The 27500-nt window shown below is 37.8% G+C and overlaps 1 protein-coding gene across 2 annotated transcripts in view; it reads right to left on the bottom strand.

Annotated features, from left to right (window-relative positions):
* Positions 1-27500, bottom strand: part of LOC144971260 (QRFP-like peptide receptor) — a 191031-nt gene that overhangs the window by 11301 nt on the left and 152230 nt on the right. For both annotated transcript variants that reach the window (XM_078911849.1, XM_078911857.1), the window contains exons 5-6: positions 3819-3917; positions 438-616 (exon numbers count right to left, since the gene is read on the bottom strand). In XM_078911849.1, the coding sequence (XP_078767975.1) occupies positions 438-616; positions 3819-3917 (278 nt within the window). The remainder of the gene's footprint in view (positions 1-437; positions 617-3818; positions 3918-27500) is intronic.

Below are 27500 nucleotides of genomic sequence, written 5' to 3' on the forward strand. Positions count from 1 at the left end.
CCGGCCCCCCGTTCTCAAAAAGAGTTTCGTCCGTAATTTCCTATGCTGATGAGGCTGGACCATAGACTAGGGAGTCCTGTATTCTCTATCGGCTGGACCACACTTAAGTCATTGCATTGGAAAAGACTCTTTACTCACATTCTCTCACCGTACTCAAACGTAAAATGAGTACCTGACCGTTAACAGCGTTGTCTCTGTCGGAAAAAAATGTATTATTGCCGAACAAGCGTCATGACTCGTTCTTTATGTTACGTGTTGCTGTTGGTCAGGGACCCTTTGCAAAGCGCCTTGAGCACTTTTAGTGGATATTGCTCTATATAAGAGCTCATTTTTAAAAATAGATAGTAAGATAGATTGGTATGTATAGAGAAAGGTGGGTAGATAAATAGCTAGCTAGCTAAACAGATAGATAACAACAAGTCTCAAACTCGACCCACCTGATTGACCAGCGCTATAGGGATGACCATGACACCGGCTGTAACCCACGTGACCACTATCAAACGTCGTATCCTATGGACAGTAAAAATCTGCTTGTTCTTCATAGGATGGCGAATAGCCAGGTACCGGTCAACACTCATTAGGACGATGGTCAGTACACTGTTTACTATACAAACACCTGGATGGGGTGGTCAAAGCAAAAACAAAAAAGGTACTTTTGAACACATGAACTATGATATAATATTGATATTAACAAGAGATGAAGTGACTAGGAAAGTGCCAGAAGACAATAGAGAATAAACAATTTTCGCGGCGGTGATGGGTGTTTGAACCCGCGACCCTTACTGGTACGACAACTCCGCCTGACCGGTGAGAGCGTGAATCTACCGTCTGAGCTATCCACGATCCCAAAAAAGATCGTCTCTAACTCAGGTCATTATTAGAGCTCTCTCTCACCGACTACTTGAGATCGCAGGTCTAACCCACACAACGGCCGCGAAGTTAGTTGGCCAGCAATTAAGCTTAATAGCCAATATTTTCAACACAAACATATAACATAGAAACAATTGCGACATTGAGTATGCTCCGGTATTTGGGGTGAATCTTTAATTCAGAAAAGTGAGTGGAGCAGGCACTTATGGTGCCACTCACCTTTATGAATATTGGTATTATATCGCGATTGAGATTGCCCAGATGGTAGAGCACTCACTTTCCAACCAAAGAGACTTGTATTCATCCCGAGTGCTGTGGCCCCTCCTGCCCCACCCAGAAGTGATTGTATAACTAGGTATGGTTAAATCTGGAAGTCATTTGCGATAGAATAGCCTCCCCTTCAAAATAAAACATATTGAGCTTTTTTATATAGCGCATTATCTACTAAATGGGCTCAAAGCGCTTTACAAGGGGTCTCTGTCCAACAGCAACATATTTAACATTAAGGACGGGACATTATGGCGCCTGTTAGACGATGTTCCATGTTTTTTTTCGGACAGACAACGCTGTTAATCACCAGGTACTCATTTTACACCTGAGAGAATGTGAGTAAAGAGTCTTCACCAAGGATTCAACTATGCGCCAAGCAAGGCTCGAACCCATGACTTTCCAATCCGAAAGCGAGTATCATACCACTAGACCACATAGCCGCACAACATAACATTGCCATCGTGATAAACTCTGTCTCCATCGGCCATATGGTTCTGAGGAGCTACCTTTTGTTGTATTATTGTATTCTGAGGAGCAGAGGACGTGGTGATGGATAGGCCATAGACTTAGTAAATCTGCTTGCAACATCCCAAGACAGGCTCTCACATGGAATTGCCAAGGAGGGAAAAAGCCCCGAGAGGTCAAGGAATGATTGGCGACGGAAGGAGCACGCTGGAGGAAGCAAAGAGAACTGGATCGTAGCCATCGTTGACATAGAGCCTGACACAAGAACCATAGCCATCGTTATCATATAGCCTGACACTAGAACCCTCCAGGACTGGCAGTTTGACGTCATTTTTTAGGTTTGTATAGAGTCTAGTGAGTTGTCGTCAGTAGAGTTCATGGAAACAATGTTATTTCATTGGTTGAACTATTGAGCCCACTCACGATTTGTTTTCTTTTGTGGCCAAAGACTGGTATTTTGACGTCATTTTTGGTCAGTGTCAGGCAATAAGTTTACGATGGCTACGGTGTCAGGCAATAACTTTACGATGGCTACGGTGTCAGGCAATAACTTTACGATGGCTACGGTGTCAGGCAATAAGTTTACGATGGCTACGGTGTCAGGCAATAACTTTACGATGGCTACGGTGTCAGGCAATAACTTTACGATGGCTACGGTGTCAGGCAATAACTTTACGATGGCTACGGCTGGATGCATATGGTCGCTGGTGGAGAAGTCAGCCCCGTGGAAGAGTCAAATGTGCGGCTATGTGGTCTCTTGGTATGACACTCGTGTTTGTATCGGAAGGTCATGGGTTCAACCTTGCTCAGCGCATAGTTGAGTCCTTGGAAAAGGCTCTTTACTCGCATTCTCTCACCGTACTCAGGTGTAAAATGAGTACATGGTCATTAACAGCGTTGTCTCTGTCCGAAAAATTGTAATATCGCCTAACAGGCGTCATGTGACGTCCTACATGTTCGGTTTTGCTGTTGGCCAAGAGTCCCTTGTAAAGCGTTTTGAGAACGTTTAGTGGATATATATTTTAAAAAGCTCAAAGTTCAAACTCAAATGACGAGGCATCTCATCAATGCCCAATGCTCCGACTAGGTATAGGGCTTAGTCATGGAGGCGAAAAGGCGTGAATGACGAAGTGCTAGAAAAAGCAGAATGAAAAATATAAGAATAAAATATAGATATAATTATACGTAAACAAATAGATAATCAAATATATAAAACGTCTTCGAAAATCCGTTCTCTTCAAGTTGGAATTGAACCTCAGATCTTCTGATTCAGATACTGTCATATCACATAAGTTACCGAAAGCGACGTTCGATCTCTAGTAGAGAAAAACAAAAAAAAGTTGGAAAACAAAATCATGGCTGACTTTATTTAATAATAAAATTATTAGCTCACGCCAGAAAACCACCAAAAAAAGTACACGCAAGGATTCTTTTTATTTATCTATTATGAAAGCATAGACTTATAGATAGTATGCGCTTAGCTAAGAAGTTCACAATATTGCCATCCGGAAGTATAACGGACCAGCACACAAAACTATGTGTAACCATGAAATTATATAGTCTGGTTAATACACTTTAGTGAGAAGTACTCATAAACGTGGACTTTGGAGGAAAAGGAATCAGAGGAGAGTCGAAAACGTGAAATAGAATATAATATAGTATAAACGTTTTAGAGTAACACAGATGATGAAGATAATGATGATGATGATGATGATGATGATGATGAATATTGATGACGATGAATATTGATAATGATGATGATGATGATGATGATGATGATGATGATGATGATGATGATGAATATTGATGACGATGAATATTGATAATGATGATGATGATGATGATGATGATGATGATGATGATGATAATGATGATGTTGATGATGATGATGATGATGATGATGATGATGATGATGATGATGATGATGATGATGATATGATGATGATTGATGATGATGATGATGATGATGATGATGATGATGATGATGATGATGATGATGATGATGATGATGATGATGATGATGATGATGATGATGATGATGATATGATGATGATGATGATGATGATGATGATGATGATGATGATGATGATGATGATGATGATGATGATGATGATGATGATGATGATGATGATGATGATGATGATGATGATGATGATGATGATGATGATGATGATGATGATGATTATGATGATGATGATAATGGTATCACCCACCTTGCATGTAAGCTGTGAGCTTACACAGTGTAGTGGTCCCCAGTGTCCATACATTGTACACGTAGTTGATGGCTGTCATCGGGATACATATTACAGCAACTGGGAAATACAAAACAAACATGAACTCCGTTATCTCCATTGCTTGCCATCGTTAACTTGTAGCCAGCCTGATACTAGAACTGTAGCCATCGTAAAGTTATAGCCTGACACTGACCAAAAAAATGACGTCAAAATGCCAGTGTTTTGCCACGAAAGAAAACAAATCGTGAGTTGTATTCAATAGTTCAACTATCGAATCTCTTGTATCTTTGAGCTCTACTAACAACAACTCACTAGACGGTGCAAAAATTTAGAAAATGTCGTCAAACTATAGATAGAATGCGCTTGGCAAGGAGTTCACAACATTGCCATCCGGAAGTATAACGGACCAACACACAAACTCTGTGTAACCATGAACTTTTATAGTCTGGTTAATACAGTTTAGTGAGAACAACTCACAAACGCGGATGGCAAAAACAATAACAAAGGCCTGAGTGACGTCATCTGCATACTATCTATAAGACCTAGTGGGTTCTAACGCGGCCATCGTAAAGTTATAGCCTGACACTGACCAAAAAAATGACGTCAAAATGCCAGTGTTTTGCCACGAAAGAAAACAAATCGTGAGTTGTATTCAATAGTTCAACCAATGAAATAACTCGTTTCCTTGAGCGCTACTAACTTACAACTCACTAACTAGACGCAACACAAACCTAAAAAATGACGTCAAACTGCCAGTCCTAGATGGTTCTAGTGTCAGGCTTTATGTTAACGATGGCTACCCTAGAACCGTAGCCATCGTTATGTTATAGCCTGACACTGAAATCCAAAAGGACTGGCAGTTTGATGTCATTATTTGGTTTTTGCACCGCCTTGTGAGTTGTCGTTAGTAGAGCTCATGGAAGCAAGTTATTTCATTGGTTGAACTATTGAATACAACTCACTATTTGTTTTCTTTTGCCGCCAAAGACCGGCATTTTGACGTCATTTTTTGGTCAGTGTCGGGCCATAATTTTACGAAGGCCACGTTAGAACCCACTAGGTCTTATAGATAGTATGCAGATGACGTCACTCAGGCCTTTGTTATTGTTTTTGCCATCCGCGTTTGTGAGTTGTTCTCACTAAACTGTATTAACCAGACTATAAAAGTTCATGGTTACACAGAGTTTGTGTGTTGGTCCGTTATACTTCCGGATGGCAATGTTGTGAACTCCTTGGCCAAGCGCATTCTATCTATAGTTTGACGACATTTTCTAAATTTTTGCACCGTCTAGTGAGTTGTTGTTAGTAGAGCTCAAAGATACAAGAGATTCGATAGTTGACCTATTGAATACAATTCACGATGTGTTTTCTTTTGCGGTCAAAAATTTGTCTTGTGACGTATTTTTTGGTCAGTGTCAGGCTTTAAGTTAACAATGGCTATAGATAGTTCGAAGATGACGTCACTCAAGCCTTTGTTGTTATATTTTACCATCCGCGTTTGTGAGTTATTCTCACTGAACTGTATTAGCCAGACTATAAAAGTTCATGGTCACACAGAGTTTTGTGTGTTGGTCCGTTATACTTCCGGATGGTAATGTTATGAGCTTCTTCGCCAAGCGCATACTATCTATAGATAGTATGCACTTGGCTAAGAAGTTCACAACATTGCCATACGGAAGTATAACAGACCAACACACAAAACTGTGTGTAACCTTGAAGGTTATAGTCTGGTTAATACAGTTTAGTGAGAAGTACTCATAAACGCGGATGGCAAAGAACAATAACAAAGACTTGAGTGACGTCATCTTCGAACTATCTATATATGGTAAGAGTCAACTTTTAAGCTTTGTTATTTAGTATATAATTAGAAATAAACCAGCAATGTTCGTTTTAAATATGGACGAGATAAACAACTTACAAAAAGAATCTATTATTTTAAATTACGTTTTGATATGCTATAGAACGATATCGCCAAAACGGTTTCAAATTGTTTCGAAAGGGGTCCTAAGTCAAGAGCAGCACTTAATACATGGACTTTGTAGACGCTTTTACAGTTTATTTTTCGACAGTGACAATGGTGTTTCCGGCTAGGCACTAATTTTACAACTACTGAGTACGGTGAGTGAATATTATGGGGAAAAAATCCTTTACCAAATTGAACTACGTCAGCAGGATTCGATGCAAGAACCTACTAGTCAGATATTGAGTGATATGTCAAATAAAAAACCTACTTCCCCCCCCCCCCCCACCCCAAAGCGATGACAAAGACAATTCTGAACCTCCTTCTCTTTCCCCCCCCCCCCCACACACACACCTCAACTTTTTGTGATCTTCAAAGTGAACATGTGTGACACTGTGCTGGATTTCCGAAGTATGTAAATATATTCTCTTTTTCAAGCATGACTTATCTAAATTGTCACAGAATATCTCACAAAAATGTCTGCCCCGCGGTAAAGAAATTATTATTCAGGATGCGTCTTATACATGCCCGCTTTTTGTGGAATATTTTCGGAAAATATTTAGAGAAACGCCCTCGCGTTTTATCCTTAAGGACATTTCATGTAACAAGCTTTTTGGAAGGCAAGAATTTCAGCTTTAGCAGCTTCTTTACTTTATGCCCTGGTTTCTTAAAAGCACAACAAAGTGCGCGCCAAAATTAGACATTTTGTGCTTGCTGTGAAATCTTTGATGTATTTCATGCATTTAAATGAGAATTTTGGAGAAAGAAAAATAAGAAAAGAAACATTGGTGTAAGCAAGGAATTCCATAAGATTGACATGAGACAAATAGAGGCAGTGATAGACGGATTGGGAGGGATTGTGGGGATTGAAACAGATATTGTGTGAGTTAGTAAGCAAGGAATAAGGAAATCCTGAAGATCTCATGGAGAGATATAGGGATATATATATATATATATATATATATATATATATATATATATATATAAAGAGAGAGAGAGAGAGAGAGAGAGAGAGAGAGAGAGAGAGAGAGAGAAAGAGATAGATAGATAGAAAGAAAGAAGTAAAGAAAGAAGAGCGAGAGAGGGAGAGAGAGAGAGAGATAGATAGATAGATAGAGAGAGAGAGAGAGAGAGAGAGAGAGAGAGAGAGAGAGAGAGAGAGGGGGGCTAAAACATCTTCAAATATTCATTTGCACCTCACAATATGAAAAAGACTGGAACGCTCTTCACGAATCGTGCGTCAACATAACGGATTTAGAAACATTCAAACGGAGAATCAACATTCTTCAGCCTAAACCCCAACAATGACCATCACATTCACCGACTCGCTCCGCCCTCGAATGCAAATACTCAGAATTGAGTCGATGTGGAATAACATTCAGATTCAGATAGAGAGAGACAATAAGAGGGAGAGAGGCAGACAGCAAGAGAGTGAGAGATTGGTAAAGAGGGTGTGTGTGTGGGAGAGACAGACCGCAAAAGAGTGAGAGAAAGAGAGAGAGTAGGAGAGAGAGAGACACAGAGAGAGAGAGAAACTGACAGACAGAGAGAGAGAGAGAGAGAAAGAGAGAGAGACAGAGAGACAGAGAGAGATACGGACAGAGAGACAGAGAGAGATACGGACAGATAGACAGACAAGCAAATAGACATACACACACACACACACACACACACACACACACAAAGTGTTTGAGAGAGACAGCGAGGCATTGAGGGAGAGAGACAGCCATCAAGAAAATGAAAGACTGAGAAGGAGGGAGTGTGTGAGAGAGACAGACCGCAAGAGAGTGAGTGAGAGAGTAAGAGAGAGAGAGACAGACAGACAGAGAGAGAGAGTGAGAGAGAGAGAGAGAGAGAAACAGACAGAGAGAGAGAGAGCGTGAGTGAGAGAGAGAGAAAAGGATACGAACAGAGTGTGTGTATGTGTGTGTGTGTGTGTAAGAGAGAGAGAGAGAGAGTAGAGAGAGAGAGAGAGAGAGAGAGAGAGAGAGAGAGAGAAAGAGAGTCCAACATATAGGTCGCAAGAGAGTGGGGAGATTAAGAGAGAAAGATAGTAAGAAAGAGAAACACACGAACAGACAGATAGACAGACAGATATGATTTTTATTCTTGTGATGGAGAGATTCAAAGAAAAAGACAAGAAGATGAACAATGGTTAATCACTGTTACTATTAATAGGTTATCTAATCATAAAAATTAAATATAGATATCCATAATTTCTTTGGCACCAATGTCAAATAATTTCACTTTTAAAAACAGTTTTTAACCCTCACCGTTTCACGCTATAAAAAAACCCCAGGGTAAACGTCGGCTCTATGTGCCTAATGACGCCGAAGGACAAGATACTTTTTCACCCCTCTTTCACTTTTCCACACACCACATTATATTTCCATTACGCCCACAAATATAAGAAATTGGTGCCAATAAATAAAAATAAAATCCAATTTCCTTCCAAAAACTCAAACAATTTCCAATCTTTTCATTATCTCAAATCCCACCAAATTCTGTAACACCCCGGGGGTCTGGAAAATTAAATTATTCTAATTTGAATTTTAGTAGGGATTCTCCAATTTTCTATCCTCTCAGACGTAGATTGCACAATCTTCTAATCCCTTTTGTGAAGTATTGTTGTGCCCAAGAGCAATACGACTAACACAAATTGCTCTTGATAAAAAAAATATAGGATTTCAAAAACCCCAACAAAACAAGCATGTTCATCTCCAAGATTGAAGATTGGCCATCCTCACCACTTCCAATCTGGTGCGATAAATCACGTGAGTAAACTATCTTCAGATCTACTTAAAGACCTTCTTGTGTGCTGGTTTGTGGTCTAGTAGAGGTATAGATAGTCTGCGTTTGGCTAAGAAGCTCACAACATTGCCATCCGGACGTATAACGGACCAACACACCAAACTATGTGAAACCATGAACGTTTATAGTCTGGTTAATACAGTTTAGTGAGAATTACTCATTAGCGTGGGTGGTAAAAAACAATAACAGAGACATGAGGACGTCATTTTCATTCTATCTATATCACTCAACTTGCTGTCTGTAGGACACGAAATCAAGTCTCCGCGTGAGTTATGTAACTCGTTGAGTTCTAAGAAAAAGCGCTTCATTCGATTTCTGTCAAATACTCAAGTGTAAGAAGAGAATGTTTTCGTTGCAACTGCTTTTCTGTAACAGCTTCTCTTAGTGACGCTGTTGGCTTGATTCCCTTAGTAAAACCGCTTGAGTAATGCTATTTATACCATTTGGACACATATTGCTCTATATAAAAGTTCGTTATTGTATACGCTATCTATAATCTCAGTGTTATAGAGAATATGCTGTGCTAAGCTAAGACAATATGACTGACACAAATTGCTCTTGATTTTTTTTAAAAAACCCGAAAAACAAAACAGAACAGTACCAAGAAAAAAAAAACAAAAAACAAACAAACAAATAAACAAACAATGAGACGATCATTTTAAGCCATCAACCGTCTGATAATAAAATCTGTAGGTGCCGCAAATGAATTTGGCACCAGGGTGGCCAGATGGCGATGACCAAGGTCAAGGTCGAATTAAGGACAAATCACTATGCCCCCACCAGATATTCTAAATAACCATTTCTTTCATCGGGTGATAGAATTAATTTTAACATACATTTTTTTTTAAAAGTGTGAAAGTTACTCTAATATCAATCTGTAAAATATATTTGTATAATAATTTGTTTGATATGCCAGTGATTGGATTCAGTAGTCTGATGTCACGCCGCCCGGCAACGGCGGCCATCTTGGTTATAAACTAAGAAAATCATTACTTTTTATTCTTCAAGCTGGCTAGAACTTTTCATATGTCTTATTGTGACCAAAATGGGTAAAAGTCAAAACATGATCAAATTTATGTTTTTTTCCCCTCTGGATACGCTTTTATGCTCGCCGGAGAAATATTTCATACGGCGTACGCCATTGTTCCGATAGTTTAGAGAGAGTGTTGCTAAGTTACCATGCATCATTATGAAGGAAGTGACGTTACGACTATTGAATCCTATTCTGTACGTGCTGGTAAAAATTTAACATTGACTGTACTGAACAATGTTGATCAACAACCCTATAGTTTTATTTAAAGAATAGATATTCTTTCTTCTTAACAATAAAAAAGGCTGACACAAGTCTAACATTTCCGGTTACAAATTCAGTTTACACCCTATAAACCGCGGCTACACGGATTACACAATATTTGAAAATACAACAGAAAACAAAAGGATTTAACATTGTCTACATAAAACCTGATATTGCATATTGCATAAAACAAATATTGAATGAACAGAATTTCAAAAACAATCCAAATGCAAGTTCGAATTAAAACCACAATCATGTATGTTAAGTTTAACACAAAAGGGGGAATAATCATTATTTGTCGACAATCCAAATGCGCTTTTCACAAAGGAGTTCGATCTTAATTCATTCTCTGTTCAATTGTCAACAGTTTGTAACATAATGGAATGCACACACACGCACACACGCACACACACACACACACACACGCACACACGCATGCATACATACATAGACTCATCAATACGTAATACTCAATGATAGAGTTTTGAGTTTGCACACACAACAGCAACAACAATATTAATCAAATCATAATACTAGCATCATCATCAGCATCATCATCAACATCATCATCATCTTCATGATCATCATCATCATGATCATCATCATCATGATCATCATCATCATCATCATCATCATCATCATCATCATCATCATCATCACCATCATCATGATCATCATCATGATCATCATCATCACCATTATCATCATCATTATCACCATCATCATCACCATCATCATCATCATCATCATCACCATCATCATCATCATCATCATCATCATCATCATCATCATCATCATCATCACCATCATCATCATCATCATCATCATCATCATCATCATCATCATCATCATCATCATCATCATCATCATCATCATCATCATCATCATCATCATCATCATCATCATCATCATCATCATCATCACCATCATCATCACCATCACCATCATAAACCACAACAACAGCAACATTGACAACAGAAGTGGTAACAACTTCATTATAAAAATGATAATAGCAGAAACAACAACAACAACAACATTACCAAATTCCCTTGAGTGCATTCACCTCCGCCATCCTCCAGACATACTAATATAAAAACAACAACAGCAACAACAACAATAAAAACAGCAATATCATCGTCATTTAAACAAAAAATAGCAGCAAAATCAACAACAACAACAACACAACAAGGACAACAACAATATGATAATATCATCAACAAAAAAAGCAGCAACAACAACAATAACAACAACCAATTCCCTTCAGAGTGCATTCACCCCCGCCATCCTCCTCACAAATTACTCACATAAATCCGACACACACACACACACACACACACACACGCACACTCACATAAACACTCACATACACTCACTCACCAAAAATAATGCTCAAAGTAAAAACACAACAACCAATAAAACTAACACCCGGATAACATATCAATTTCAAAAATTACGAAATGACCAAAAATACCACAAAACACTTCTGACGTAAGATTGGAAAATGGCGTGTCAATGTCAAGAGATCTGCATCACAGACTTCATAGAATAAACACATCATCCCAACGTGCACTTATTTGTAGGTCTGTTAACCTAATTCCTTATGGGCCCCTTGTAATGGAAATCTCCAAAAAATAAAAAATGACGATAAATATTGTCTATTACAACAATGTTAAACTAGGCCCATAAGTGGGTTCGGATGTCAGACCTACGTATATGTACACGTCGCCTCAATCCGTTATCTAAATACTAACGTACTCTGAAAAAACAATTCTTTTAAATTTTGAGAAGAAAATCGTTCTTCAAATATCTTCAAATATGGCGATAATCTTGTCAGAAACTATCAAACCTGGAACTGCAATGAAACTTCAAGTAATTTTTTTTTTTAAAAAGAGCTTTATATAGATAGAACGAAGATGACGTCACTCTGGTCTTTGTTATTGCTTTTTGCCATCCGTGTTCATGAGTACTTTTCACTAAACTGTATTAACCAGACTATAAACGCTCTAGGTTACACATAGTTTTGTGTGTTGGTCCGTTATACTTCCGGATGGCAATGTTATGAGCTTCTTAGCCAAGCGCATACTATATATAGCGCAATATCCACTGAATGTGCTCAAAGCGCTTTACAAGATATCCCTGGCCAACAGCAACATTCAACATGTAGGACGGGACATGACGCCTGTTATAGGCGATATTACAATTTTTCGGACAAAGACAAAGCTGTTAACGGCCAGGTACTCATTTTATACCTGAGTACCGTGAGAAAATGTGAGTAAAGAGCCTTTTCCAAGGACTTCATCTATGCGCCATTTTATGATGAGTTCTCATTGAATGCTATCAATCAGACTAAACGTTTAAGATTACACATAGTTTTGTGTTTTGGTACGTTATACCCGGCTGGCGGATGTTGTGAGAATTTTAACTAAACGAACAGCATCAGTTGGACAATGATGAAAAATGAGTGTTTTGATTTAATCCATATATTTAAAAAAAATATTTTTGCCTGAAAACTTTTACCTCAAATGTGACCCTTTGCCTCAAAACGGTATTATGTCGAGTTAGAACATTTTATTGAAGAGAATGGATACCATATTATAGGTTGCTAATGTCAAAAATTTATATTTTTGACCAGTTTAACATTTAATCCGTCTTTTAAGCATATAGTTCGGTCCGACATAATACCGTTTTGAGACGATGGGTCACAAATATCGATCGATTGGAACGGAACGGTCCTCAACTTGTCTAAAAGTCTCACACGTGACGTGGCAAGGAAGTGTTAGGATTTAGACTCAGTGGCAAGTTGGGGGCCATACTGATCGATCAACAGTTGAAGCAACAACACTTATATTATGGCCAAATCGTGGATCGTGGATAGCTCATACGGTAGAGTCACGCTCTTCCCGGCCAGGCGGAGTTGTGGTACCTGTAAGGTCGCGGGTTCAAACCCCCTTCACCGCCGCGAAATTTTTATTCTCTATTATTGTCTTCTGGCACTTTCCTACTCACTTCATCTCTTGTTGTTAGGGCCAAATGTACCCATCGTCTCAAAGTAGAATTATGTCGTGGTGAACTGGGTGCTATAGGACACGCTTTGAGGAAACTAAAGGACAATATCACAAGGACATCCCTGCAATGGAATGCATCCGGAAAGAGTAAAAATAAAGGATGAACAAGGTCAACATGGAGGAGAAACTTGCTGGAAGAGCTGGAGAGGGCTGGGTTGCGGACAGCTCGCGCTATCAACTGCAGGCAGGGTGTTTGACAAAAAAGAAAGAAAAAAACCCAATAAAAAAACCCCACCAAAAAAAATAAAAAATAAATAAAACAAACAAACAAAAAACAATAGTACAAATATGGAATAAAGAAGAAGAATATTTATATAATATAGATAGTATGCAGATGACGTCTCTCAGGACTTTGTTATTGTTTTTGCCATCCGCGTTTGTGAGTTGTTCTCACTAAACTGTATTATCCAGACTATCAAACTTCATGATTACACAGAGTTTGTGTGTTGGTCCGTTATACTTCCGGATGGCAATGTTGTGAACTCCTTGGCCAAGCGCATTCTATCTATAGATAGAATGCGCTTGGCTAAGGAGTTCACAACATTGCCATCCGGAAGTATAACGGACCAACACACAAACTCTGTGTAACCTTGAACTTTTATAGTATGGTTAATACAGTTTAGTGAGAACAACTCACAAACGCGGATGGCAAAAACAATAACAAAGGCCTGAGTGACGTCATCTGCCTACTATATATAGCACATGTCCACGGATTAACCATGCTCAATACTCTTCACAATGCTTCACTTATTTTCCCAGCAAGCCATGTGGAGCCATATTTCCATGATTCTCGTATTATAAATTGTGACATTTAACTCAGTGGAACAAATAAGGTATCAAATATTCAGAATCGATGTCAAGTCTATGTCAGTTCGGCATCCCATAATCTCAGTCTATTTCAATGATTGTATTCAGGAAACGATTCTAACAGATAAAGTACCTACGACTTTTTGTTCTTTTTACGCAGATCTCAGTTTTTATTTTTATGTTCAAAATCACTTGAAATTGCATTCAAAATGGAGTTATTAGAATGTTAAGGGACAGCGTGGCTCAGTGGTACGGTCTTTGCTTCCTACCCGAAAGGTACCGAGCTCAATCACCCGCCGCTGCGTTGTGTGGCCTTGAGCAAGTCACCTGGCCCTAGCTCACTTTGCGGCGCTGCTCTGTGGCTGACGCCTGGGTTATTCCAGTCTTCCCCTTGGAATAGACCCTAAAGACAACTTTTCCCTTGGGGATGAATAAAGGGAATTTTATTTTTATTATTTTTATTTTTTTTAAATAATAATATAATGTCGCTAAGTTTTTAAGCTGGGTAACCCTATAATCTACTTCTAAGCACATTGTATAATTTTCTAAGCTCATTTTGTATCTGACCATTCTTGGGAAGTAATCAATATTTGATCAACCGACTCAAAACGATAATAATATATCGGGATGAATCGGAATCCCCCTCGCCCCCCTCCCCCCCCCCCCTTTACGACGCCCAAAAGCGAGTTTACAATGCGAATATTAAAGCAATGGGACCTTCAAGTTGTTTTTTGTGCAATCTACGAAATTGTATTTATTCTCCGTGACGACGAATAGAAATTAACCGCAGGTTTTATGTTTGTGTCTGTGAATTCATTTCCAACACCGTGTTCATTCCAACGTTTTACCACTTGGGGATGTGAATCGCATTCGTCCAGAGGTAAATCAAATTTTTTAAAAATGAATATATATATATATATATATATATATATATATATATATATATATAATATATATATAGCACAGGTCCACGGATTAACCATGCTCAATACTCTTCACAATGCTTCACTTATTTTCCCAGTAAGCCATGTGGAGCCATATTTCCAATTCATACAGTGCCAGTCGTCTGTTAGGAACCTTTTTTTGGTAGTACACTCTTACAATAACCATTACTGCCCATAGCAGCAAGGTCGTGAGTTGAGTATAAGTTCCAGACATGATTATTTGATGTTATAAATCTATTTTTTATTTTCCTAAAAGTAACCAATGATGTTGTTTTTCTGTTGCGATCTCCATCGTCTATTTATGGTATGCCCGCAAGATTAATCCAACTGGCACACAAAACTATGTGTAAAACTAAACGTCTCTAGTATGACTCCAGAGACTATAAGAGACCCAATCACTCAAATGGTGATCTAAATAAAAGCAATAACAAAGAGCTGCGTGACGTCAACGTCATTCCATATATAGCGATTTTGAAATCGCGGACTAGACGATGAGTTAGCACAGCTAGTTAAGAATAATGGTATGTAAATTGTATGACGGTGGGTGACAATGGCTTTGAAAAGAGAGTTACAAACAACATTACATTTCAATTTCTTACGTCTCGTGAGATCGAGACAGGTAATGAAAACAATTCCAGACCATTGAGACCAGGCCTGTCGTCTTCCTACAAAACGCATTTGTTTTCCTTTTTTGGCCAGAAAACATTTTCTCAAATTTTGGCAAGATACCATTTCTTATTTTGGCTGGAAATATTTTTCATTTTGGCCAGGAATCTTCTTCTTCTTTTTTTTTTTTTTTTTCAAATAGCGAGATGCTAAATATGAGAAAAGAAAATAATATGAGCATTTATATCGTGTTTTACAAGGGGTCTCAAGACAGCAACAGCACAACAGGTTATAGGATGAGTCATAACGCATGTATGGAGATTAATAGAGTTTTATTTTTGACAGAGACAACAACGCTGTTAACGGCAAGGTACTTATTTTACACCTGAGTACCTCGAGAGATTGTGAGTAAAAAGCCTTTACCAATAGCTCAGGTTGGGTCTCGAGCCCAGAATATCCCGATCCAAAAGCGAGTGTCACACCATAAGACTATAAAGCCACAATTCTCAAGAAGTTTCGGGTTTGATATTTTTTCGTTAGCAAGAGGGGTCATTTTAATCCAACAATATTTGAAGTAAAAGTTTTCTGACCGAAAGCGGCCAAAAAACCCCAAACAAACAAACAAACAAACAAAAACAAAACAAAAACAAAACAAAAACAAAACAGAAATACGTGTTCAGTTAGAAGAAGACAGAGCCAGTGAAATAAGAATTCTTTGCAAATTTACATTTTGTGTGGTTAATGGTTTTAGTGGGAGTAAACTTGTTGAGGTGACTGGAGAATTGCGTGATACCGTTCTTTGAGAGAGAAGGGATAGTGGCTGACATTGGGAAGGGGGGGGGGAGAAAATGGAAGGGGAGGGAGGCGGCTGTTTAGACATGAAAGATTGAAAGATAGATAGATACTCGTAGGTAGTTGAAGAGATAGATAGATAGATAGATAGATAGATAGATAGATAGAGAGAGAGAGAGAGAGAGAGAGAGAGAGAGAGAGAGAGAGAAGATACATAGTTTATAAAGAGGGATATTTAGAATAAATAGATAAACAGATATGCGGATAGAGAGATAGAATTAAATTTTAAAAAATATGAAATAATAAGTAATAATAACTTTCATGTAAATGGACAAATCATAAAACATTCAAAGAAGAGTTTTTGTTGACCTCTACTTATCAGGTTCTTGATGTTGCAACCTTCAGGAACACACATACACTGGTAAGCAAGCGCAAACACACATACACACAGAGAAAGAGAGAGTGAGAGAGTGAGAAAGAGGGAGAAAGTGTGTGTATATGTGTGTGTGTGTGTGTGTGTGAGAGAGAGAGAGAGAGAGAGAGAGAGAGAGAGAGAGAGAGAGAGAGAGAGTATTATGGATTAGCGTGGCTCAGCGGTACGGTCTTTGCTTCGTACCCGAAAGGTAAAGAGTTTGATCACCCGCCGCTGCGCTGTGTGTCTTGAGCAAGTCACCTCGCCCTAGCTCAATTTACGGCGCTGCACTGCGGCGGACGCCTGGGTTATTTCAGTCTTCCCTTGGAATAGACCCAAGAGACAAATTTCCCCTATGGGATGAATAAAGGGAATTTTATTAATTTATTTTATTTATTTATGCGATCGATACAAAAGCATCATCATAAACATTTATATTGAATGAATTCTCCAAAACCCCTACTTTAACAAACATGTCATGTCTTTATTCCAAGCCAATACAATCAACCTGCCAAACTCAAACAAAAAGCACCATTTTTTAAAATCATTTTAGCCAGGATGAAATAACTTTTAATTCACACATCAACCGATTAATATGACCTTTATCTCAACAAAAAGTTTTAAATTAGTCGAGCCTGACGTTAAAAAAACTTATGACAGGTTGGTGGTCAGCCTATTCTGTCGCTATAAGAAGTAAAATCTTTCCGGCCAAAATATAAAATAAAGTTATTTGTCAGTGACTGCCAGGATTATTGCTTCGTGATATTGCTAAAAACAAACCAATTGAAATACGTCTTATTCACTCAGTTCGTACTAGGCAGATTGTTCAACAAAAACCAGCCAAATCAATATAAGCACAGTAATACCTGAAATATTCATTTAGTCAGTAAATAAGTAGATAAGTTTACCCAATATATTATTTTTTAAAAAATCGATTTACGTCACTTTATTTGCATTTAGGGATAAGGAAATTATTTATTGTTTATATTTCTCAAATTAAATAGTCATGACGGTTTTATTAAAGGAAACACACATTTCTTTGCGATATTGGACAAAAACATAAATCCTTCGTGTTGCTATGTTTGATTTGGCAGGTAGAGTGGTTGAGAATTTATTTAAACACATACCACCGATAATAGCATTGAAAAAGACGAAGTCTTCCCGCTCTATATTATTGTTGCTAGCTTACAAGCAGCCTGGACTAGGGGAAGTATTCATATCAATGTGATGAGAATACTTCATTAACCCTCTCCTTACCAGCCATTTTCAGGATTTTTCCCCAAAACTTCACACACAACTGACACAAAAATTAGATTTTAATCACTCAAACACAATAGCAGTAAGTTCTTGCGACAAATAATTTCTTTAACAAAACATGCTCTACAACACACTGTTCCTTTTCTTTAAATTGTATGATTTCCGAAAGAAATTTGAATAAGAAAAATGTTGGTTGTATCGTAACGAATGTGGCGATTTTCCTATAGTTGGTACGGAGAGGGTTAAATAAGACTATCTATTCTTTCCAGCTCATGTTAATCTTTTGGGGTTTTTTCTTCTTTTATTTTTGCCCACGAACACAAAATTACTGACAAATCTAAAAATTATACAACTATTTTTAACAAATTGATATATCTAGATACGACTAACAAACTTGCAAATCTTTTCTTTTTAAATTAAGGCCAATTCTATCACCCGTCAAATCAAATAATTACAGTTGCCAGATTCATTTGCGCGCACCTACAGCTTTAATTGGATTCAATAGTCTGGTGTCATGTCGCCCAGCAACGGCGGCCATCGTGGTTCTAAACAAATAAAATCGTTACTTTTTATTCTTCATACTGGCTAGAACGAACTTTTCATATGTCTTGTGATCAGAATGTATAAAAGTCAAAACATGATCAGATTTATAATGTTTTTTCCTCTGGATACGCTTTATGCTCGTCGGAGAACTATTTCATAGGGGCGTCCGCCATTGTTCCGATAGTTTAGATAAAGCCAGTTACTAAGTTACCATGCGACATTAGGAGGGAAGTGACGTTAGGACTATTGAATCCAATTACCAGACCGATTTTGATCACTCGTCCTAATCTCTGTTGATTTTCACAATACATTGATATAATAATTAAAACAGACTTGAGTCGAGTAAGGAAAGATAAGAATGAATACCTGGCAAGTTGTGGAAAAATACCTGGTAAACGCGCCCGGGGGAGACAAAGAAAAACACTCATAGACCAACTGAACGGCTTCACCAACCTAACAATCCAAGAGCTGTTTGAAAAAGCAAGAGACAGGGAGGAATGGAGAGAAATAATTCATGCAGTATCTGAAGCCTGGACCAGGCATGGAACCTAGAAGAAGAAGAAGAGTCGAGTGCGTGTTCGTTATTATCTTTATTTCCCCCCAAACAATGCGGCTTCTCTATAGATAGTATGCAGATGACGTCACTCAGGCCTTTGTTATTGTTTCTGCCATCCGCGTTTGTGAGTTGTTCTCACTAAACTGTATCAACCAGACTATAAAAGTTCATGGTTACACAGAGTTTGTGTGTTGGTCCGTTATACTTCCGGATGGCAATGTTGTGAACTCCTTGGCCAAGCGCATTCTATCTATTAGTTTTTTTTTCTTTTTGAATGGACAATAGATTTTTTAAAAGACTACAGTACGATAAGATTATAGATAGTATGCGCTTGGCTAAGAAGCTCATAACATTGCCATCCGGAAGTATAACGGACCAACACACAGACCTGAATGTAAACATGAACGTTTATAGTCAGGTTAATACGGTTTAGTGAGTATTACTCATAAACGCGAATGGCAAAAAAAAAAAAAAAAAACAATAACAAAGACCTGATTGACGTCATCTTCGAACTATCACTCAGGTCTGTTATTGTTTTTTGCCATCCGCGTTTATGAGTACTTCTCACTAAGCTGTATTGACCAAACTATGAACGATCATGGTTACACACAGTTTTGTGTGTTAGTCCGTTTTACTTCAGGATGGCAGTGTTATGAACTTCTTAGCCAAGCGCATACTATCTATACACGCCGTGACAAGGCTGTAAATGGTATAGATAGAATGCGCTTGGCCAAGGAGTTCACAACATTGCCATCCGGAAGTATAACGGACCAACACACAAACTCTGTGTAACCATGAACTTTTATAGTCTGGTTAATACAGTTTAGTGAGAACAACTCACAAACGCGGATGGCAAAAACAATAACAAAGGCCTGAGTGACGTCATCTGCATACTATCTATTCTGTCTCATATAGATAGTATGCGCTTGGCTAAGAAGCTCACAACATTGCCATCCGGAAGTATAATGGACCAACACACAACACTGTGTGTATCCATGAACGTTTATAGTCGGGTTAAAACAGTTCAGTGGGCAATACTCATAAACGCGAATGGCAACAACAAATAACAAAGACCTGAGTGACGTCATCTTCATTCTATCTATACGTTGAGACAAGGCTGTAAATGGTATTCTGTCTCCTATATACTTCTGAACTCCTGGGAAACCATTGGCTGTCATTTGTCTGACGTCTGTCTGAAGTAGGATGTACTTGTTTTGGTTATTTGTTCTGGTTAATTAACGATTGATTAGTAGTAAAGAGAAGAGAGAGAGAGAGAGAGAGAGAGAGAGAGAGAGAGAGAGGGAGAAAGAGAGAGAGGGAGAAAGAGAGAGAGAGAGAGAGAGGAAGAGAGAGAGAGGGAGAGAGAGGGAGAGAGAGAGGGAGAGAGAGAGGGAGAGAAAGAAAGAGAGAGAGAGAGTGGGGGGGGGGGGGGCGGGCGGGAGAGAAAACACAGACAGAGACAGAGAGGGGAGGGGTTGAGCGGCGATATCTTGTATGTTGAGACGAGCTATAAATGATATTTCATCTGATACTGAACCCCAGGGTAACCATTAGATGTTATCTGTCTGCCGTTTGCCTGGATTTGGTTGGAGTTTGAGACTGTTTTAGTCCCTCAATGTCGGAATTGATCATACTTAACACAAAATCTACAAGCATAAAAAAGCAATCTACAAAAATGGGAAAAAAAGAACGAGAGAGAGAGAGAGAGAGAGAGAGAGGTAGTGAGAGAGAGAGAGAGAGGAGGAGGAGGAGGAGGAGGAGGAGGAGGACTGACATTAAGACAAAAACTATAAGCATAAAAAATTAACAATCCACAAGAAAGGAAAAAAAGAAAGAAAGAAAGAAAGAAAGATAGAGCGTGTGTGAAAGAGAGAGAGAGAGAGAGAGTAAGAGAGAGAGAGAGGAGAGAGAGATAGAGAAAGAGAAAGAGAAAGAGAGAGAGAGAAAGAGAGAGAGAGAGGAAAAGAGAGAGACAGAGAGAGAGAGAGAGAGAGGAGGAGGAGGTGGAGGAGTAGGAGGAGGAGGAGGAGGAGGAGGTGGGGGAGAGGAGAACGACTGACATTCTGCATGTTGAAACAAGCTGTAAATTATATTCTGTAATAATACTGAATCCCATGGTAACCATTAGATGTTATTGGTATGGCGTCTGTCTGGAGTTGGTTGGAGTTTGAGACTGTTTTAGTCCTTGAATGTCGGAATTGATCATACTTAACACAAAAACTACAAGCATAAAAATATAACAATCCACAATAAAGGAAAGAAAGAAAGAAAGAAAGAGAGAGAGTTTGTGTGTGTGTGTGTGTGTGTGTGTGTGTGAGAGAGAGAGAGAGAGAGAGAGAGAGAGAGAGAGAGAGAGAGAGAGAGAGAGGAGGAGAACGACTGACATTCTGCATGTTGAGACAATCTGTAAATTATATTCTGTATAATATAACTGAATCCCAGGGTAACCATTAGATGTCATTTGTCTGGCGTCAGTCTGGAGTTGGTTGGAGTTTGAGACTTATTCCCTGGATGGTGGAATTGATGATGCTTAATTAAGACAAAAACTACAAGCATAAAAAATAACAATCCACAAGAAAGGAAAAAAAAAGAAAGAAAGAAAGAGAGAGAGAGAGAGAGAGAGCGAGAGAGAGAGAGAGTGAGAGAGAGAGAGAGAGGAAGACGTCTTACTTCCTGTATGTTGAGACAAGCTGTAAATGATATTCTATTTGAAACTGAATCCCGGGGTAACCATTAGATGTCTGATGTAGGATGGACTTTAGACGCTTTCGTTCTCGGATGTTGGATTAAATGGTTTTAAGACAAACAGTACAATTAAAGCAAAGAAGTAAGTAAGTAAATAATGAATTTATATAAGCTCCTAAACATCCACGTTAATCGTGCTCTGCGGCGCTTTACATAATAAAAATAAAAATGTTTAAAAACAACAAAATTAAAAATCACGACACTACATGATACATAATAAGCATGAATACAAAAACAAAATCTAAGCAACATCTTTTTCATGAAAAATAAGCCTCGCGGAACAACTCAGTCTTCAGACATTTCTTGAAAGATGATAAATTTTCACAGGACTTTGTCCGAGGACTAAGTGCGTTCCATAGGCGTGGAGCTATGAATGAAAAGGCTTTTTCACCGAAAGTGGATTTTGAGGTGGTAACCTTTAGAAGTTGGGACTGAGATGATCTTAAATTTCGAGTGGGTTCATACTTTTTAATCAGTTCCTGCAAATATTCAGGTGCCAATCCATCAAGACATCTAAAAACATAGCACAATATCATAAATTCTATCCTATTCTTCACAGGAAGCCAGTGTAATTCCTGGAGAACTGGTGTTATATGATCTCTTTTTTTCGTTAATTTTATAAGTCTAGCCGCTTTATTTTGAATTTTTTGTAGTTGATGAATTAATCTACTTTGACAACCAATGAGAAGGGCATTGCAATAATCTAATCTGCTGGTAATAAACGAATTAACAAGCATCTTTGTAATATCTTCATCAATATAATGTCTGATTCTTCCAATGTTTCTAATGTGATAGTTACAACATTGGCATCTTTTTTTAACATGATCTTCCATGGATAACCCTTGATCTAAATACACCCCAAGATTTCTCACACAAGAACAGGGTTTAATAGCAATTTCACCCACTAGTATCTCATTTGTAGATATTTTTGAGAGTTGATACCTATTTCCAAAAATTATCATTTCCGTCTTGTCATCATTAAATTTATGTTTGTTTAGTTTCATCCAATCCTTTATGTTAGCAATACAATTTTCCATAACAGATACTGATGACAGCTCTGAATCATTATTGAGTTTTGTATACAGCTGAGTGTCATCAGCATAAAAATGAAAATCAATGGGAAAAGTGGATAACATATGAGAAAGGGGAGCAGTATACATTGTAAAGAGGAGGGGGCCGAGAATAGATCCCTGAGGCACTCCACACGTTAATTTGGATGGAGTGATACATGGTTTTCTATAATTACTGACTGAGTTCTTTCAAACAAATATTCCTTTAACCAGTCCAAAGCTGTGCCACTGATATGAAATTGATCACGTAGTCTAGTCAAAAGTAAATTTTGATCGATAGTGTCGAATGCCGCACTTAAATCTAGTAAAACAAGCATCCCAGCACTTTTATTATCTATATCATTTACAATATCATTAAAAACTTTAAGTAATGCCGTTTCCATGCTATGTGAGGCTTTGTAGGCAGATTGAAATTTCTTTTTTACGAAACCCACCGAAACCCAGTTCCAGGTTCACTCCCCAATGGTGTACACTTCCCTGAGTCCCAGGTTCACTCCCCACTGCTATCTACTTCCCATGATTTTGCCGGGTTTCGTCGGGATTCGTCGGGTTTCGGGCGAGAGAAAGCCTTCAAAACAATACATGAAAAGTACTCTTGATTGCGACGATTATTAAATGACTGGTACCCCGACAACGATCCATTACAAGTACCAGACTTATTAATATACAGAGTAGACACACAAAACGGCCGTTGTGGAGTAAAAAGCAAATCATTTTCGTCGTCAGCGTTATGGGATGCCTGTCCTGTAAACAATCAATCATTCAAACAAACAAACAAACAAACAAACAAACAAACAAACAAACAAGCAGATCTAACAAAATGTCAATGTGGCCGGATAGAAGTCTAGGAGGTGTCGTAAACCGATCCTACAACAAAGCCAAACATGATTAAAATAGTATTATATTTTGCTATACATTCTCTATCTATCCATCCATCCATCCATCCATATATCTCTCTATCCATCCATCCATCCATCCATCCATATATCTCTCTATCCATCCATCCATCCATCCATCCATCCATCCATCCATCCATATATCTATCTTTTTTTCTATCTATCTATCTATCTATCTACATATCTATATCTATATATATGTATATTTAGATAGATAGATAGATAGATAGATAGATAGATATATACATCCATCTATCTATCTATATATTTATCTATTTATCTATCTATCTACATATTTATCTACCTCCCCACTCTCCGTTTTGGTTTATCGTTGCTTCTCTCTCTCTTTCTCTCTCTCTCTCTCTCACCCCCCCCCTCTCTCTCTCTCTCTCTCTCTTCCATTCTCTCTTATCATATCTGAATAGTGTTCTATTGTCATTTAATACAGTGATATTTCTTTCTATTTCATTCTATATGTTTTTGTAGATGTCTCAATCAACCAACCCTCCCCCACCCCTCCCGCTTTTTATCTACCATTTACTTCTTGACCATTCTTGTTGGTTTGCCTTATCCAATTATCCATACGGATACTGGATGTGTTTTTATCTTGGTCCTGTAATGTCATATCAAAGACATACCAGATCAAAATGACCGGATGTGATACGGACGAAGTCCTATCCTGTATCACTCACTGTCATTTGTTTGTAATCTTCTTTATACACAAATCCCTGTAATCACACACGGCAGAATGACTTGTTTTTCTCTACGTTTATATCATTAAACGGGTACTATGACGTCACAAAGAGTAAACCTCGAGATACATTCAAATTTGTAGTCATTATGTTAATTTACCAATACACCGCCGAGTCGATAGATCCGATAGTCGAGGTAGGTTGATTTTTAGGGATGTTTCTTTTTTTACTTTTTCATTCTACTTTGTCTGTGCTATGGGAACCACCTGAGAGAATCAGAAACAGAGGCAGGCAGAATAAAACATACATTGACTGTCTGCTAGATGGCACAGGAATGGACAACACCCGGGAGCTGCGTACGCTTATGGAGGACAGGACAGAATGACGAAGACGTGTGGCTCATGTTGGGTGCCCTAAGGGGCGGCCTAAGTAAGTAAGTACTTTTATCTATATTTTTAAAAATATGTTTAAAAAAAACAAAACATTTATTTATTGTATTAAAAAAAATATCTGCTTATTATATTTCTGTATATGGCTTCATCCTAAATCTATGTAGATGTTGACCCTCGTGAACTAATTCGCAGGTCTGATAACCCAATGTAGTATCGGCTCATTGTTGTATTGGGAATCTAAAAAAATCGCAATATATTGTCCATTAAAACAATGTTAAACTAGGCCCATAAGCGCGTTCGGATGTCAGACCTGCATATAATATGTACACATCGATATTGACCTTTCCAGGACTCCCTATTCTTTTTTCTTTTTAACTGCATTTCACTAACCTAATGCAAAAAGAAAATAATTGCGATTTTATACAGAGCAATATTCACTAAATGTGCTCAAAGGAGTTCCAAGCCAACAGTAATATTTAACATTGTATGACTAGACATGACGCCTGTCAGGCGATATTACATTTTTAGACAGCGTCAACTCTGATACGGTGTGGCTATGTGGTCTTGTGGTATGACACTCGCTTTCGGATTGGAAGGTCCTGGGTTCGAGCCTCGTTCGACGAATTGTTGACTCCTTGGAAAAGGCTCTTTACTCACATTCTTCCACCTGGTCGTTAACAGCGCTGTCTCTATCCGAAAAAAAAATTAATATCACCTAATAGGCGTCATGTCCCGTCCTACATGTTAAGTGGCGCTGTTGGTCAGGGACCCCCTGTAAACACGTAACATGTAACACGAGACATGATGCCTATTAGGCGATGTTGCAATTCTTTTTCGGCAGAGAAAACTCTGTTAACGGTCAGGTCCTCATTTTACACCCGAGTACGGTGAGAGAACGTGAGTAAATAGCCTTTTCCAAGGACTCAACTATACGCCGAGCGAGGTACTCGAACTCAGGACCTTCCAATCCGAAAGCGAATGTCATTCCACAAGACCGCATAGCCGCACGATTAAAAGCCAAAACGTTTCAAATTCCAATCCATCAGATTCCCTGGTCGAGCAGCCATCTGTATATTGATTCTACGTGGCGGAGACCATAAAAGGGCTGTAGTTGTCGATAATCTATGCCTACCACGAACTTCAAAGGGCCTGGGTTGAGAGCGACGACGATGGTTGATTAAACAAAACCAATCACAGATTAACACAGTTGCTTGATTGGTCAACAGTGGCGATGATTCCCTCGATCATTCGATGCCTCTGGGAATTGTGTTGTGAGTGTGGTTGAGCGCCTTCAATTTTTTTATTTGCGACCTATGACCTATCAATTTTTTTTATTTGTGACCTATGACCTATCGTCTTGAAACGGTAAAAAAAGTCATGTACAAAATTGAATATAAAATAACACATTAAGAACAATTGTACTAAACAATTCACATTTCAGTCTCAAACCACTTCTTCAGCCCATACAAATCAAAAATTATAGTTAACATGTGACCTATCGTCACAAAACCGTATTATGCTGGAGTGATTTTTTAATGCTACAAATTGATTTCATTCAATCAAAAATGAGAAGCAGTAATAATAATAATAATAATAATAATAATAATAATAATAATAATAATAATAATAATAATAATAATAATAACAATAATAATAATTATAATAATAATAACAATAATAATAATTATAATAATGATAATGATAAAGATGATAATAATAACAATAATAATAATAATAATAATAATAATGATACTACTACTACTACAACAACTACTACTACTACTACTACTACTACTACTACTACTACTACTACTACTACTACTACTACTACTACTGCTCATGATAATAATAATAATAATGATATTAATAATAATAATAATAATAAAAATAATCATAATAATAATATTAATAATAATAATAATAATAATAATAATAATAATAATAATAATAATAATAATAATAATAATAATAATAATAATAATAATAATAATAATAATAATAAGTGTTTTTTTTTTATGGGAAAAATTAAGATAGTTTTATAAGATTATTACTCTAAAATTTCACATTTATGATCATTTCAAATTTATAATCCTTTTTTCTGCCGTTTTATTGAAGAACACAGTATGTGCTATTTGGTTAACATTGCATATACTGTGTTTTTAAAAACAACGGCAGTATTGGTATCTGTGTGACCACGGGGTAATACGTTTTCAGGACAACTTTTTTTTTATGAGTTATTTTATTGTCATGTGTATGTGCGGCTATGTGGTTTATTGGTATGACACTCGCCACGGATCTGAAGGTCCTGGGTTCGAGTCCCGTTTTGAGAGGCGGCGCATATTGAGTCCATTCACTCACCGTACTCAGGCGTAAAAACATGGCCGTTTCAGCGTTGTTTCTGTCAGTGTAGCTGTTGGCTTGGGCCTCCTTGTGATGTGAAGGGCTTCGAGCATGTTTCGTGGAGATAGCTCTCTATAGATAGTATGTGCTTGGCTAAGAAGCTCATAACATTGCCATCCGGTAGTATAACTGACCAACACACAAAGCTGTGTGTATTCATGAACGTTTATAGTCAGGTTAATACAGTTCAGTGAGCGTTACTCATAAACGTGGATGGCAAAAAAAAACAATAACAAACACATGAGTGACGACGTCATCTTCGAACTATCTATAACTGCAGAGTTTTTTAAATAATAATAATAATAATAATAATAATAATAATAATAATAATAATAATAATAATAATAATAATAATAATAATAATAATAAAGCTCTGACAAGGTATGCATTATACAGTACCAGACATACAAAGCAAGAGA

Source organism: Berghia stephanieae, chromosome 1, assembly GCF_034508935.2.
Source record: "Berghia stephanieae isolate SIO BIC M18660-M18661 chromosome 1, UCSD_Bste_1.3, whole genome shotgun sequence".
In the NCBI taxonomy this organism is placed as follows: Eukaryota; Metazoa; Mollusca; class Gastropoda; order Nudibranchia; family Aeolidiidae; genus Berghia; species Berghia stephanieae.